At 41.2% G+C, this 17944-nt stretch overlaps 1 protein-coding gene across 4 annotated transcripts in view; it reads right to left on the minus strand.

The window, feature by feature from the left end:
* CARS2 (cysteinyl-tRNA synthetase 2, mitochondrial) overlaps positions 1–17944 on the minus strand; it is a 37890-nt gene that overhangs the window by 19309 nt on the left and 637 nt on the right. For all 4 annotated transcript variants that reach the window (XM_054061133.1, XM_054061109.1, XM_054061124.1 and 1 more), the window contains exons 3-9: positions 13169–13286; positions 10509–10580; positions 9787–9892; positions 8983–9066; positions 6092–6221; positions 4783–4916; positions 416–483 (exon numbers count right to left, since the gene is read on the minus strand). In XM_054061133.1, coding sequence (XP_053917108.1) covers positions 416–483; positions 4783–4916; positions 6092–6221; positions 8983–9066; positions 9787–9892; positions 10509–10580; positions 13169–13286 — 712 coding nt within the window. The remainder of the gene's footprint in view (positions 1–415; positions 484–4782; positions 4917–6091; positions 6222–8982; positions 9067–9786; positions 9893–10508; positions 10581–13168; positions 13287–17944) is intronic.

The following is a 17944-nucleotide window of genomic DNA, read 5'->3' on the forward strand; positions in this document are numbered from 1 at the left end:
CATATGCACTGTTATGAGCATCACTATAGAACAGAATCATTTCTGTTGGAAAAGACCCTTGAGACAAACCATAAACTTATAAAGCAGAAGTCTGGTATTAGAACTAGATGATGGGGGCTGGAACTAGATGATCTTTAAGGTCCCTTACAACTCCAAGTATTCTATGATTCTATTGGGCACAAACGCTGTTCCTACAAATGTTCTCAGCTCAGAACAGTCAACATTATATGCAAACCTTAAATTCGAGCAGGTTTCCTACATCCAGGTCTGCACTAACAGGTACTCCACCACCAGAGAAACATTCCGTCTTTCACTGCAGTGTAAGTACATGCTCAAGTATTTTTTTTCAAAAGACTTGTGATTAATATTTACATATTACAAACATACATTGCTTCAACTCACAGAAATAGATTACCTTAATTGTGATGTAGTTTTTTAATGACTTGGACATTTTTTCTTGACTTCCTTTAACATGCAAATGCCCTAGAACAAAAAACAAACAAACAAAAAAAATCAGGATAAATGAGCCTGCTTCTGAATGGGGAGTGAATGAGAAAGACTGCACTGAGTCACTGGAAACGCTGGAGGCAGCATATGCTGCGATGGATACGTGCCAACTATTTCAGCACAACATGCAACGTATTTTTAATAGCTTTGCCTACAGCCCTGTACATCTCTACATCCTCAACATTCACTGGGTGAATTTTAAAACACGGGGAAAGAAAGTGTTTTTACAAAAAAACACAAACACCACAGCATCATCAGAAGCAGATGTGTTAATAAGTAAAAAACTAAAAAGTATTCTTGCTCAGAACTGATAAGGAACTGATACAAACAAGCAAGCAAGCAAATTCTTTTCAGTCTTCATAGGAAAGCACCTTACCTGTTACTCTTCACTTTCCAGAAATACGTTAAGACCTTTAAACATCTTCCAGTGATCTCACATTACAATATGCACAAACAATTCTCTATACTTAGTACCTGCTGGTGGCTGTTACACTATCTTTTTAATCCAAAAGTTTATTGTGCTGGTTCAAAATACCTCACACGTAAAATGAATTTTCTTCACATTCCCTATGTTTTCAAACATTGGGAGATTGAGAAAAAGAAGGGGAAGGGAGGGATGCTGCTATGATGCCCAGTTTGAATCAGCTAGTTTTAAAATGCAATCTCTGAGCATTGCTAGAGCTTTCAATAGCCAATAGTCATTTAGCAGGTCTGTGGTACAGGAAAAAGGCAGTAACCACCTCCGCTGCATTTAGGAGAGTACGCAGAGCTCAGTTTCAGGACTGAAAACTCTGTTGCAGCAAAACAGGAATAGGCAACCTCAGGCAGTACGCTCCTGTGCCTCGTTCATGCCAGCAGCACCACCACTGATGGAAAACATCAATTATTCACAGCACTGGAGAGAGGCCAAGCACATAGCTAATAAAAGACTACTCAGTATCATTTCAGAAATGTTGTTAAAAGCTTTAATTGGCTTCTCCTAATAAAGAAGTAATCTCATAAGTTACTGAGTACCCACAACTAACAAGCAATTTTCATGCACTTCGTGACCTGCAGAATCCAGCACTTAGTTGTATGTACTTAGAGGCAGGTTTTTAAGCATGAACTTTTTCTTACTCTTTAGTACCACATCAGCTCTTTGCTTTCTTTCAGATTTGGCAGTCCAGCATTACCAATGCCTCAGAGCGCTGCACAAGGACAACATTTGATTATGCTTCTACTTTTACAGGTGGTGGCAGAGGTGGCATTTCTTGCTCAGCAGCCTAAGCAGTGGTCTGGATTTTGTGTTGCCTGCACAGCATTGCTTTTGTAGCCTTGCCTGGAACACCCTCTCTTCGATGAGCAGCAGATAAAATTCCCATTATGCTCATCTGGATACAAAAGCAACAAGCTCTGGCCTGGTAATTGGGGACGAAAAGCTTCTGGTTTCACTTCTTAGCTATTTCTGACAACGATTCAAAGCAGTGGGGATTCTCCATGAGAAGGCTACCTCAAGTCCCACCCTGGCCTTAAAAAAAAAAAAATAAAGTTTGCATGACAAATAGGAAAGAACGAAGAGATCTAAGGACATCCAGAAACAGCTGCAGCAGAAATCTACAATCAAACCCAAGTCTCATTCTCATCGCATTCGTCCTGCCTGCCAGCAGGTGAGGCCATTTTCACTGCTGCGTGGCTAAACTCGAGGCCCCCGACAAGAACACTCAGGTGGTCAGAGGCACTGGACACTTGCAACTCAAGTGAAAAGCACAGATAAACTTGTCCTGGGAGAAGAGGAAGAGTCTGGGTGTGATTATTATTTTTTTTCTTTTGTAAAGGTGTCTAAATATTGACTTGCATAACTTTAGGTTGCCAAGGTTAAAGTAGTTTGATTGTGTTTTCCTAATAAGGGACAGGTAACATCTAAGTCTGAAATAATATTCCTCTTCAAGAGTTTTAGCACTTAGGATTTCATTAAGGAATCACAGAATACAAGGATTTTCATAACTTTGGCTTGGCGCTCTTCCCAGAGTACAAGTAGTCTAAAAATAAAGTCCTTATAAGAAGATTTATCCCCAGTGCAGGGATTTTCTTCCTCTAATGGGGATTGCTCTTTCAGTTCTCAGCCTGCTAAAATTCTGAAGTCTATTACCAGAATAAATCACTTCTGAAGCTGACTCATTTGCCCTAAATAATTCACACTATCATCCTCCAGCAAAATTTTTTGACTTAATGAATGTAATCTGTCAGCTCCTAGAAAACCTCAGTGTACAAACTGCCTTTGGAATTAAGGTCTGGGTTTTTTTTAAGTTAACTCCTCTTTAGTTAGTTTCAAAGAGCATTTCCCCTACGGTTTCAATTCCAAGCTTAAAAGTCAGACTTACTGGTTTTCAACAGAAGGCTCTGCCTGGCAGTACCCAGCGCATCTCAGTGGAAGCACAGAGAATTCCCCAGCACTTCAGGAGCAAAGCACACCCTGGAGGATACACCATCCTCTAGACAACTACTATTGATTTATAACAGGCTCTACACCGGGAACTGAAACTCAAATTCAATATTCATCCCAGCACAAATATATATAAAAATGAAAGCCCAAGTAATTCCCAGAGCCTAGCACAGGCTTAACTCAGGATCTCTTATACAGGGAAGCAGCTCAAAGAGTCCACCAAGGAATCTTGTAAAGTATTGCTCAGCAAAAACTGACTGCAGATGTCAACCTGACTTGCTATTGACTTCAGTTCTTTGGAGACCGCCCAGAACCACCATGACTACAATAAGAACAACAAATATCAAGATTTCCATCAATGGGAACAGCGTTGGTACCACTGGACAACAATGCAGTTCAAAGCGCTATACAGCACAAACTTCACTGAAGCACCATAGTGCAAATGCAGCAAGAAGCAGTTCTATGTAACACCTGGTAGGATGGTATGCTGAAGGCTAAGTGAGCAAAAGACACCTTGGTACAGTTAAGTCAGGCATGGCCAGCAAGGTCACTTCAGGGGGAAGAGACAAGGTCTCTGACATCTATGGGCTACACCAAACTCAAGTCACTCACAATCTATAGAAAAGCAGAGATACATTGAAGCTGGTCAGAGCACCAGAGAGGGCTAAGGGGCAATAATGACTAAACTCAATGTCTCCACTTTTCTACAGAGTTGAGGAGTGAATGACTTGGTCTTTCTGTAGCCCACAGATGCCATAGACCTCCCTGACTCTATGCACCAGCAACTGCATTGACCATGCCTGACCAGAGAAGACCGAAGCATCCGACTCACTTCATTTTCAGTATGAATCTTGTTTCCCATACTCGTCACTAGGTGTCATGCTACCGGTGGATAAAAAAGGCTTTCCAGCAGAATTTGAATGGTTACAGGTATGTGAATTACACACCTGGAACTGATCGGTTGCTGCAGCAGAGCCCGAGTCTGCAAAGCTTCCCCCACATTACAAACAACACAAGACACCCCAGTTCAGACATTTCTCTGCAGGATTACAACTTCGTGAGCCTTGTTGATTCATCACTTTATTCCTTTGGCACTCTCTCCATTCTATTTTTTCCTGTAGTACAGATATCTCTTATCAATATTAAAAGCCTTTCACCATGTTTACAAACATAGGCTATTTTATTCTGCATGCTATGAAAACTCTTTTTTAAGTCAACAAACAACTAGTGCTAAGAGACGCTGGAGAACAGGACTGGTTTATTCTATTCTCAATGTTTTTGAAACATTACAATCAGCTACCTGCCCACCTGCCACCTCCATTCCCTGCCTTCAGACACTGCAGGTTCTGGCTCTAAAACAGCAGGAATTTCTGGGTTTAGGAGGACTACATAAACATTTATAGAGGAGATCAACTATTTTCACCCTCTTCCTGCAGGATTGTTACAATAAAATTAAAAAAGAAAGCCCGTCACAAAGAGTATCCTCAAATTCGAGGAAACTCAAATTAATGGGAATGAGATTCTACACAAAAAACTCTTCTTTCCACGTTTTTAATTAGGAGTAAACACTGTACATGGGAATGCATATACTGTTATTATTTGGAGATTTACCCAGTACTTAAATTTAGCAGTACTTAACTGTCACTGTTTTATTAATAAAGACATTCATTCTACAGTTTCAAGATTCATTCCTGTTTATGTTTCTTCACTTAGTGAGGACAGGAGCTCAGTCACTGTAGTGGACTATCTGCTTGGAAGGTTTCCCCATACAATATATTCATATCATATGAATATCAAACCTTAATAAATAAATAAATCCTACGGGCCTCTTAGGGTATCAGTATTCTACTTACCAGAATGCAAAAAATAATTTCCCCATTGTTCACACTGATGATACACTTCACACTGTGCGATTTCATTTTCATGATGAGGAAACGCAAGATCTATTCCACCGGTATGGATGTCCAACTGCTTTCCAAACACTGCACTGTAACAATATTTTCCTGATCGGTCAGTAGAACATTACAGAAGCTTTTTGTGAAAGAAATGCAGAAAAGAATAAGATGAAACAACATAAATTTAAGTGTACAATTTAATGACCATAGTTTTAAAACAAGATTCTACACAGATCTTTGATACCAAAACTGCAGAACTTATATGGACAGGATCCATATCTACCCGCAACTAACTCTCTTTAGTAGCAGCAACTATTTTTCTAACTTAGATTAAAGAATGGCAAGCAGGACATCTCCTTTCCCAAACAGTTTGTTATTATCTTCCAAAAAACATCTGAGACTCATGTAAAACTAAGTACCTCTATAAATCTTCCAGGAGAGGAGAGACAGAGTCTCTTTTTTTGAAGAGACATTCTATGATTCTATTCCCTGCTCCTGCAGAGGAGCTGGACTAGATGACCTGTAAAGGCCCCTTCCAACTCAAAGGATTCTATGATTCCATGAAGAAAAAATTAATAGGTCATAATACAGCGCAGGACAAAATACTACCATCCTGTGGAGAAAATAAAACTTCAAATTAAGAGCAAATTAATTTAAACCAACTATAAGCAAAATGCTACTATGCACAATTTGCTCCATTCCCACAGAATACACTGCCACAGAGATATCAGAGTATTTAATGCTGCCATTGGCTTTTAAACAAAGCTTAATGAGGCTTAGATGAGTAACATGCATATCCACAACCCTTGTTAAGATATGGCCAGCAAGACCTCATAGGCTCACTGGAGTTGGGATGGAATCCCATCGCCTGTCCCCCCAACACAGTACCACATGCTGGACTAGGTCTGATGGAGGTTGCAAGAAGTGGAAGGGAGAAAAATGAAAGAAGTACCACAACCTTCACCAAAACTCTAGCTTCTCAGTTCAGGTTAAAAGACTTGCAATCAACTGTGTGATCCTGCACAGCATATTTAAAAAATCCTCATCTGTCTCAAGAGAAGATATCAAAATATAGCAAGACAGCTACGCCGTTAAGATAGAGCAGAGCTTGTTTGGGCCACATGCAACATCCCAAACTACATAAAGTATTCACATTGAAACTGGTGCTTTCTCATGATCAGAACAGACAATTTCAATACTGCTGCTACCATTGTACTGTGACTGAAAACACTAACCATCACTAGACTTAAAATCCGAGATATTTGACCTTGATATTGTGGAGCACTCTATGTGCCATCCAGGTCTTCCTTTTCCCCATGGAGAAGTCCAGGATATCTCTTGAGGTTTGGCAGCCTTCCACAGAGCAAAATCTTTACTGTGTCGTTTATCAGTATCAACTGCCAAAAATAAGTGATTTGTTAATGGGATAGGTCTCAAAAGAAAAAAAAAAAAAAAAAGAGCAAATGAAAGCAAGTGGAAATGTGTGTTCAGTGAACTACTCAGATTTTAATCTCTTCTGCTCAACTTTAGTCCCCCTCCCCTCATACAGGGTTTCCAGCTACCCAATCAAGCCTTTGAAAAAAAAATAATACCTTGAATTAGATTTCTGCAGGCTAAAAAAATGGATTCAATTCTATCTTTTAGTCCTTTTGGCCTTCTCTGGTTTTACATCATTTACATCATTGCAGGGGTGTTGGAACTAGATGATAACTTTAAGGTCCCTTCCAACCCTAACGATTCTATGATTCTATGATTTAGTTACTCATCAGCTGTTTTCCCAGGACAAACAGATTGCACCACAGCAGAAAAGGTAACAACAACCATACAAAACAAAACTCACGAACAAAAAAAAAACCCTCACATTTCTTTCCTCTGGGACACAAACAGTTCCTGGTTCAGAATCATAAAACCAAGAAGAGCACGGAAATGAGAATCAAAATTATTCTTGGGCAGAAGCAACTTTCTAGTAGCGTTTCCACTAATGGCTTCTCTACAAAGGCCTCTTCTCCAGCTCTGTTTGTTGCTTCCTTCACTATACAGCCAAAGATGTAGTCCTTTCTTTTGTCACAGTACCGCAGAGGATGGTTTGTCTCTGCTCGCTCCTGACCCCCAGTCAGATACACACCGCTCCCCAGCAGCAGCTACAGAATGAGGTTCTGGATTGCGTATTTTTTTGCTGAACAAATACATGACCTTGCATATGCCTGGTGCAGAATGATGTTCCTATTTGGCTTGAAGGAATCCAGCTTGGCAAGCAACTCGCACTGGTTTAAGTTCCCTTATTTAACACTGCTTATCTGATTTATCAGCAGTTGACACCAGATATACTTCTTTTCCTCAACTTGTTTCAGATCACTAACAAAACCATGGTGTACCGCTGGGTCGGAACCAATCCCTGGAGCATTGCAGTATCAACACATTTTAAGGAAGATTCACAGCTACTTTTGGAAATCTATTCAATGGTCATTTTTCTTGAGCCATTCTGCTTGTACTTTATTGATACTACACAGAGTCATTTTCTATTTGGAACATCATGCAATATTAAGAGAAGGCCATTACAAAAATCCATTACACCTGCTTCATCATTCAAAACTGATAAGGGACAGAAATATAACCCTAATTTTATCCACTGAATCTTCATCTTGGCTCTCTCACTAGTTTGCCAGGCTCTGGCTGACCAGTATCTGTTAACTCTAGCCCTCTTTTGCTCTTTTTTTGCTGGGGGGAAAAAAAGCAAGCTTCACCATCTCAGTAATAACAAAAACAACAGTAAAAATCTTCAGAAATAACAGTAAATTTAGTTGTAAGTGACATGAGGGGAAACAGGGTAAAACACGTAATCAGTCATGGTTGAGGCTGGAAGGCACAACCGAAGGCTATCTAGTCCAGGCCCCTGCTCAATGCATGTTCTCGTGTGAAACATCCTCAGAATTTAAAAAAAAAAGTTTTCTCAGCTTTAAATGGAATTTCCCGTGTTTCAGTTTGTGCCCATTGCCTACTGTCCTGTCACCGAACACCACTGAGAAGAGCCTGGCTCCATCTTCTTTACTCCCCCCATCAAGTATTTGTACACACGGGTAAGATGCCCCTGAGCCTTCTCTTGTCCAGGCTGAGCAGTTCCAGCTCTCTCAGCCTTTTTTCACATGAAAGATACTCCAGTACCTCCATGGTATTCATGGGCCTTTGCTGGTGTCTCCTCAGTATGTCCATGTCTTTCTTTCTCATACTGGGGAACCCAGCACTGAACCCAGCACTCCAGGCATGTGTCACTAGTGCTAAGCAGAGAGGAAAGATCACTTCCCTTGACCTCCCGGCAATGCTCTTTCTAATGTGGCCCAGGAGGCTCCTGGCTGCCTTTGCAGTCTGTAACTGCCTCTAAATAACTGTTGACAAAATGCACTCCCTCTGCGAGCTGTAATGCTGAAACAACTCCAGAGTAGGGCTGTGAGAAGCTTCTGGCTGCAATTCACCTGAGCATCAGCCTGCCAAGCATTTTCAGTAATTGCAAACAGATTTTTTTCAATGAAGAAATACTGAACTTCAACATGCAAAAGATGCAGGAGACCCGCATCAAATTCTCCAACGTGGATTCCTGATCTCAGAGGAACTATGGAGCGGCTCAGCAATTCTGCTCAGCAGGTGGACAACCCCAGCAAAAAACACCCAGCCAAGGTGTAGGTATAGGTGTGCTCTAGCACAGCCTATCAAGAGATTGCTCATCCTCACAGAAAAGGGCTCCTTAGCAGTACTTCAGTGGTAAGTAATTAAAGAACCAAATTCATCTGGTTAGCACACATCAGAAGGGCGCAAGTGCCCAAACTATAACACGGCAGACAACGTTTCCCTGCATTTACCCTTGACTATCTCACTCCTGGCTCATGCCAAAGCTGAGACCACCACCTCACTATGAGGTTTGTATGGACAATTCCTAAGTATTTAACTAAAATTACGAATCTTAATTGGTCTAGGATACCAAAACGAATGTATAAAGGGAACCATGTATGAAAAAGATCGCCAAGTTTAATTAATTAGCCAAAAAGCTGGTTATACACAACCGGTTAGAAAACCTTTTCAGACTGTTGAATGAAGATTTATGCACAGATACATCACAAATTCAGACAATGCATTAATACAAACAAGTTGCTGCCGTGAACATACCTGCTTCATCTTGGGTATTAGGATCAATAGTAGTTAGAACTCCGTATCTTTTTCCCCAGGACTTCACATCAAAATAAACATTGCCTAACAGAATAGAAATGTTTAGTTTTATAGCAAAGATAGGACACATTCATGATGGAGAGGGAACATTTCTGAGAAAATAAAAAAGCAAAGCAAAATGCTCTTCAACTCCTCTTTGAAATTCTGATTTATGAATTCGGAAATACAGCAAAAGTGGTAGCACACGTTTCCACATTACCAGCTTTTCAGTAACCTCATTTGCATAGGCTCATCTGCACACCGGATAACCTAGTATTCTGGAGATCTCCTCAAGTTCTTCCCTGCGCATTCTCAACCACCAGTCCCCTCTCTGACTGAAACTTAGCCTACTGCTACTTTAGTTATAATGCACTTGAATTCTTCTACAACCACTAGCTCTGGTAAAAAAAAAATCCACACATTGTGCTTTGCAGGCACATCTTTTACTGTACCACCTGTTTAGGGCCAAGAGGTTTCCCCAGCTTTCTTGTAGAGACAGGCTAGGACTTCCCCACAGAAGCTGAGATAAGCAACTCATTACAGTAAACAATTATATTAAGTAATGAGCTACATTTAACTCAGAAATGGAGTAATAGTTGTTCTGCCCACTCATGCCATCACAAACGAGTTGTTCACACTCTGTCTGTTAATCAAGAGAAGGACAGCCTGGCACAGTGTACCTCATCCAATCCCAAACAGGATTACTAAGAGTGCTGATTTCCTGTGCATATGCTGAACAAGCAGTTGCCTTGCCCTAACTCTTACCTTGCAAGGTCGCGTAAGCGTGTCCATTAGCAATTATTTTTTTTATAAAGGAAATTATCTGAGGAATATTTTCAGTCACCCTCATATATACTGTAGGAGGAAGGACCTTAAACAAAGAAAGAGCAACATCTCGTTAGCCTGCATGAAACACACCACTGACAAGTCCCTTCATGCTACAAAACAAATTTTAAAGAATGTTCTCCTCAATTTTAACTTTCAAAAACAAGTTGCAAGTATCATAAAGAGGTCATAGGCAGCACTTAAGATAAAAGACATACACACAAAAATTTCCAGGGTAGCAAAGAAATTCCTCTACTTTCTCCCCAGTGGCTTACCACCTCCTCCTGACAAGTATTCTGGATGAGAAGCAAAAGCACTTGAAGCCAATGAAAGAATATTTTATGTTTCACATGCTTTAGATCAGGCTATTCCTGCATCATAGTAAATATGTACTGTCTGTGAAAAAAAACTCTGTGCTCTTTAAGAAATGTAACTTGTTCATTCCAAAAAAAATGAACTAGAGTTTCCCCATCTCCTTCATCAAAAGGATTGCAATATTTTCCCAGAAGAATGAAAAAAGTAAATCAGTACTTGGTTTCCAAGCAACACTGTCACACAAGCAATCAATTTATTTTTTCAGATAAAACTGTCAAAATAAGATTCCTTATCAAAGTAATTGCTTTAAAATGCTCTTAAATTTAGAAGCTGGAGTATATCTCTACCTTTAAGGCAGCCATATCTTGTTTAAAGTCTTCTTCATAAACACGAGCAAGAGCTACTGGTGATATATTCATCTGAAAAAAAGATGAGCGGATTAGTAAATCATAAATCAAAGTAATACTATGAGATATTGCAATCTTTTATCAGGCAGTTAATAGCTAATTGGAAGACTTACAGAGCCCCCAAGGTAGAGAGTCAGAAAGGCTCATTAATCCAACAGTCATGGAGAAGAGATATAAGTTATTTATAACTTAAAAGTAGTCTTTTATTTATGCTTCTGAATTGCCAAAACATTAATACATATAATTTTAAGATAAAGCAACCGAAGATTAAAATAACAAACCCCTTCCCTCTCCCTCTATTTTCCTCTTGAAAAGCTCTTTCATTTCCAGCAACAAGATATACTACAGCACATGGAACATGACATTAATTCAACCTATTGGCCGGGGACACTGATACCACCTACATGTCAGAAAGACAGATCAGATACCTGCAGGATGAGGCGAGATATTAATTTGCAGTGATTCAGAAAAATAAGCTATTAGATCTGAACACGGTTGCTCATAGATCTCAGTACAATCAAGGGAAACGAACGGAGAGTCAGTCCCAGGCTCTGCCAAGTACGGCACTTCTCAAGCGCCTTCTCCGCATTTCTCATTCACAGAGTGATGGACAAGAACAGGGATCCTTGCAGAGGTAATGAGAAAATGCAACCCGAAAGCAAAGCAATGACTTGTAATGACAAGATACTTGTTCTCAAATATTCAAAAGAGGCCAAGGTCTGAAAGATGCGTGACAGCAAAACCTGCTCTAGCGAGCAAAAGCATGATACTGAAATGTAAGTTCTTACATCTTCTCTGAGAACCTACTGAGGAAAAGACAGCTTGCAGATAACTCAATCATTAACTAAATAAACGCAGTTTCTTCACTTCCAATTCATTACTGGAGCATCTTTAAGGAGTCCGATTTTCGGAGCACAAGTGGGTACTACTATTTGGGCAAGCTATTGAGCAAGACAGGAGTCCAGACCAGTTGTTCATCCAGCAATGAAACAAAGAGGATGTTCAGTCCTGAGAAATGAAGGCATGCGTCTGCCTACAGACCAGTGAGACAACTCTTCCAGATCCCAGCAATGGGACTCATCTCCCCACAGACCAGAGAGACTACTCCTTCCAGATCTGAGCAATAGGACTCATCTCCCTAGACAGCTCAGCTGCTTCTTCCATCAACAGAGACAAAGCTGCCTATAGAAGCAAGATTGGGGAAATTCCTCCCACCCAGATGGATCTACAAAACACAAGAGACTCATCTCTCTCTCAAAGGCCCACTGAGGGCACATTCCATATTCATCATAGACTTTCAGGTTTTCTCTGAAGGATGGAGAACAAGCTTAGGCGTGTTGATCCCAGCCCCATAATGACTCAGGTACAGAGGTCCCAACTGCAAAAGCAGGCTGCTGAGGTAAAGGCCTTGCCCATCCAAAAAAATGTGCAGAGCAAATGTTTCAAAAAGTTAAAAAAAAAAAAGAAAAAAACATGAAAAAATTACTTCAGAGAACCAAAGAATGCAGTAACACAAACTCTTTTAAGACATCATGTCCTCAAACATAAAATCTCCATAACATTCTGACAATAAGGAAGAAGTTCAAAATGTACACATATAGATTTAAAATGCCTGGGGTTTTGTGGTTTTGTTTGTTTTAAGGTAGCCTAATGCCTTAGAAAACTACAAGTAAATGGACTAAGGGAACATGCACGTATTTCTACAGGAGTGGCTTGCTAGTATTCATCTGAATGCAGTGCCCTATATTTAACTGCAATAGTAGCTGTTTACTTAAAGATTAAATAAAAGTGACAGCTGTCAAATTCTCCAGCTCCAAGAAACTAGCTCAAAGCTCACAACTGCGATTTGATCCAACACATTCATTTATGATCCAGAAGACAGGAGTTACACATTCTCAAAACAAAACAAAAAATTCAAAACACAGAATAAAACACAGAACAGATTTTTAGTGTTAAAAAAAAAAAAAAGAAAATAATTGGAATAATGATTCACCAATCTCAGCTGGTAAAAAACGTCTGATTTAAATCCAACTGAGAACCACTTATAGCACTAGTCTTATCAAGACTTATCCCTACATTCAATGTCAACTTTCATGTAGGTGATCAACTCAGACAAGACTGATGAAGCTTTCCAGGGCACTGACACTGCAGCTAGATGGTGCTCGGCACCTTTCAGGAACCACCCTTAGCCTCGTGTGTGGCAATGCTAGATACGCTTCAACCACTGACGGCACACAATGCTTCTGGCTGCTAAGTTTTGGGCTGCTCTTGGGATCAGATACTTTCCAATGGTGCTGAGGATTCACCCCGCTGGCCTCCCCAGGCCGGGGACAAGAGCAGGAGGAACCCAGCCATGGGTGCTGGAACTCAGCTCTCCCTGCCTCTCTCTCTCACACAACTCCACGCTCATTTATGTCCACGTAGCTCTCTATGCCCAGCCCTCCAGACTCCCAGCCCCATGACAGCCACGCTGGGGGACCAGAAATCTCAGCATTTATTATCTAATTAAAATAAACAAAACAAACCCAGGTTAATTACCCTACATAAGTATCTGCAGAAAATAGCAAAAGTTTGTATGAAAGCCTGCAGCAAACACTTACCTCATTGGCTCTTTTTATGATCTTGTCATCTATGTCTGTGATTCCCATCACCATGATAACTTTGATTCCAAAAAACCTAGTCATTATCCTTCGAATTATATCAAATCTAACATAGGAGCTGGAGAAGGAAAACATATGCTTTTAAACATGCAGTAGTAAGAATAAACTTAAACAAAAATAACCAACAGCACTAACAGCCACAGGGGCAACCTAAGTACTCCCACACATGTAATTAAAAGGCCCTATGTGCATAAAGTGCTTTTCCAAAGCCAGTTTCCACTTGCACAAAAGCAAACTTCCCTTGAACTGGCCTACCCTCTTCTGGCATTAGTGACACATTACATCAAATTTCCCAATCACTTTCTTTTGTTGCACCTCTTTATTCAAGCACCAAAGCACGTTGGAAACTACGTGTGAGCCAAGGTATCTCAAAGTGAACAGTAAGAACAGACGCACACAGAACAGATATTCTCGAGAAACATCCCTCGGGCTTTGTATGTTATAGCATGTTTCTCAAAAGCCACAGGGTAGAAAAACTAAGAGAAATGAAACAGTGTGCAAATGAACTTTGCTTAGGGCTGAGTAACAACTACAGCTACCAGTCAGCAATAAACTATTTTATTCACACACCACCGCAGATAACAAAGAAGAGCTGCTCTGTGGGTTACTTGATTTTATTTACACTCAAGAATAAATTCTCAAAATTATTCAGGCTCTTTTGTCACAAAACAAGGTATTTAATGCTGATAGACTCATGCACCTACAAGCTGCACAGGGCTGTGGCAGCCCATTAAGCTACTCAAAGACTCTCCACTTGAAATTCTTGAAACGCACTTTGACCGAATAAAACACAATTATTAGTTGAGATATTAAAGGCTCTGGGTCTGCCTTGCAAAGTGACGAGAATCCTCAGCCTGCGCTGGCTTTGGAGAAAACAGAGTGCAAAAGGAGACTCGCAGACCTATATGTTCTCATTTCACCCCCATTACCACATGAACTCTGGCTCCTGTGGCTGTCAGATCAAAGAAGCATAAGCAAATGCAGATTTGCTTCCTTCCCCTTAGCTGCAGGGACCAGGTGGCATTAAGGTTCAGATTTATGGGTGTGTAATATCTTGCTTAAGAAAAATACTCGGCTAATATTGTTGTTTGCACTATGCCCATGTTGAAACAGGCTTTCTGAAAGCCTTGCTGCCAGGGAGATAGTTTTTAATGAGTACCAGCTCACTGCGAGTAAGGTTCATCTAATGCAGCGACATGATTCCATAAGAATATTAAACTGGTCTTTGGATCCCATTCAGAGGAATGATGCCAGCATCAAAAGCTTGATTATTAGATTTAACAGCCCTGCACTCATAGTTCCCAGAGCAGACAAATTTTGCACTGTTTCCTCTCCTCTGATTTTCCAGCTGAATGATGGAAGAAACACTGCCAGAGCCAGAGCAGATCTCCTGACACCTCAGAAAGTAGGATCCTTTACCACTTCAGGACTGAAAAGAAACAAAAGAGATAGTCAAAATCAGGGGGGTGGCAGAGTAGGCACGAGGGACTGGATGAAATCTCCTCTCGTGCTTGGTTTTACTCTTATTTCCAAGCATTCAACCAGGAACCTGGATGCCAACCAGCACGCAGCTCACACAATCAAAGCCAGTCTCAGCACCAAGGGAAAAGATGGCATTATCTGCCCATCTGATATTTTCCTTTATTTAGAATGAGTTGTGGATGTTGTATCAAGGCATACAGAGCACCTGTTTTGAAGACTGAAAGCACAACATAGTAGAAAAAGTCAGGTTATTTAAAGAAATAACAGAACCTTGTGAGGGGGAAGGACAAGGGGAGAAAAATAATAATGTCATTATTTTCAAAATCTTCTTGAGGAACTCTAACTCATTTCCACTTTTTGTTTCTGCATTATTACCTGATGCATTTGTTGTGCTTGCCCTAAGTCTAACATAAGAAAGAGAGGAAGGAAGGAATCCTAGTGATAAGGTAACATGTTGCAAGAATACAACAAAACGATGCTATTTGACAAGAGTGGCACAGCAGCAACAGCCATCACTCCGTTAGACTTCACGCTCTTTCCCAGTACATCTCCTAGCCTGTGGACCCCCATTTGCAGCATGCCTTTCAGCTGTGCCTACCAAAGCTCTACAACCAGACTCAGCTACTGGGAAAAAACCACACATTTAAAAAAAAATATAAAATAAAGAGTGCTCCATCATCCTGAAACAAATCAGTCGAGCACCAGGATGTAAGCACTGACACGTGCAAAACCACAGACACTGCCAACTCCTCACACACTGGAGGGTTTCACTGATCAGAAAAGAGAGGAGGATCTTCAGCGCAGGCATCTTGCCACACAACACTACAAGAACAACATGTGAATGAGCTAAAGAGGCAGCAGAAAGAGTATAACACAGCTACTTATCTGCACAATACGCTGCTCTGAAGGCAACATTCGTCCCCAACTATTCTTTCTTAAATCAGGAAGTGAAAAGGTCAAAGCTAGGTGGCACAGTTGTATGGCAAACCTCCACATCGAGAAAGCCTGAAATTGTTAATTCAGGCATAGGATAAGAAGAGATGGGTAAGAGAATGGGCAGAGTGAGAAAGGCCTTCCAACTCCCTCTTTTACTCAAAAGAGCCTGAAGGCAGGAGAACCAGGAGAACCACTGACAGATACTCAAAAGCCACAGAGAGCTGCAAGATCAAAAAGTGAAATTCTCCACCTCTATAAACATTATGCTCTATTTCCACTGTACCCCTCAGGACAGGAGCACTCCTGAAATTCTCCCTCTTGTTAGGGAAGACAGGCCCTACGTAACACAGAACCTCAACTGACTGATGAAGAACAAAAAATTTATTATCATCTTTTCATACAGTTGCTCTCAAGTGATGATTTTAAATTGTAATTATTTCAAGGTAAAGTGTAACATAGCCAGTATTAAAATAACTGTAGATTTAAATAGGAATATTAATATGACTTTTTTAAAAAATATTAAGTTCCCTGAAAGGAAACTAAACACAAACAAAACACAAACAAAATAATTCCAGATATCATTTCCTTGATTTTTAAATCACTCGTAAAAAGCTAGGTTAGTTTTCTGCTAAGACTGGACAAAAGCAAGGAGGAAAAGGACACCACGATACACACGCAACAGTACAGCAGCATTTAAGGAGAGGCTGCCAACAGTACTTTCACATGATTGTACTTTAAAACTTTCCTTTTACAGGAAGAAGGAGCAGTTGTGCAGCACTGTGACAGCTGAACGTTGAGCAAAACACAAGTTTCTGATGAAGCTGAGATGGTACCAGCTATGAAATGCCCTGTGCTAAAACAGAATTACTCAAATATGCAGCATCTGGTCTTCATAGAAATGGCAATTATCTGAGAAGCCCTTGTTCTTCCAAGAAGCCCAATGCATCTTGTTCTTTGAAGAATTAGGAGACAGGAGCTCACGAGCAGCTGAGCAGCTGTAGCTCCTCTCAGCTTCAAAGGACCCTGTAGGCACCCTGCATGCATGCCTTCTCATCGGGTGCATTTTAAAACAACTGGCAGCAACCTTCTCTAGTGCATTTAAAGTATTTCTTTCAAAATTACTTATAATGAAGATGATTAATTATTGTAATTATACCGATGACCTATGGAGAAAATGCTGTGCTGTTCTGAGGTTTTTTTGTTAAACACATTAAGCCACTGAACTGTTACTAAGCATGAAGACCTTTAAGCTACCTGGGTGTTCTGACATTTAAGAACAGATGCTTTTATCCGCTGACCTTAAAAGCACATTTTTAACAGTCAACCCTGAATGGCTTTTCCTTGGTGCCGACACAGCATCCAAGCTCAGCTTGTGGCCAAGCTATCATTTCACATGGACCAGAGGTTCTGCTCCAGGACCCCAAATCCTCTGCACAAGAGCTCATGTTATAGAGCCATAGAAAGGTTTGGGTCAGAAGAGACCTTGAAGATCAATGAGTTCCTATCCCCCTGCCACTGGCACCTCCTACTGCAACAGGTTGCTCAAGGCACCATCCACCCTGGCCTTGAACACCTCCAGGATGGGGCATCCACAACTTCCCTGGGCAACCTGTGCCAGTGCCTCACTCACCACCCCCATTGTGAAGAATTTCTTCCTAGTACCTAATCTAAATCTCTCCTCTTTCAACTTAAAACCATTCCCCCTCATCCTATCCCTGCATTCCCTGATAAAGAGCCCCTCCTCAGCTTTCCCGTAGGCCCTGATATGATCTGAAATATGCTGATATGATTTAAAATTACTCACCTTGCCTAGCAAAAAAAGTGAGTCTTCTTAATACTTTTCACCACAAAACTACCTCTTTCTGGATAATCCACACCAACAGCCCCTCGGTGCTCCCTGAGGCTGGGCTAAGGAGGGAACCCAAATAGGATTTTGCCCTTTGCAGGGAACAGGAGGCTCAGTGCTGCTGCCACTGCTACAGCTCCTGGAGAGATCTGTCACTGGACACAGGATGCTGCCACAGGGACACATGGAGGGGGGCTGACACCACTGCCTGGGTAAAACGCAGGGGGTGTCCTGCCATGCGGACACACAGGGGTGTGTGTCCTGCCACAGGGACACAGGGCAGAGTCCCGCCATGGGGACACGCTGGGGTAGGTGGGGTTCCTGCCGCCTGGGGGACAGGGAGGGGGGTGTCCTGCCATGGGGACACGCTGGGGAAGGGCAGGGGGACTTGCCACAGGGGGACACAAGGTGGGGGTGTCCTGCTATAGGGACACATGGGGAGGTCCTGCTGC

The sequence above is a fragment of the Cuculus canorus genome, chromosome 1 (assembly GCF_017976375.1).
Source record: "Cuculus canorus isolate bCucCan1 chromosome 1, bCucCan1.pri, whole genome shotgun sequence".
NCBI lineage: Eukaryota > Metazoa > Chordata > Aves > Cuculiformes > Cuculidae > Cuculus > Cuculus canorus.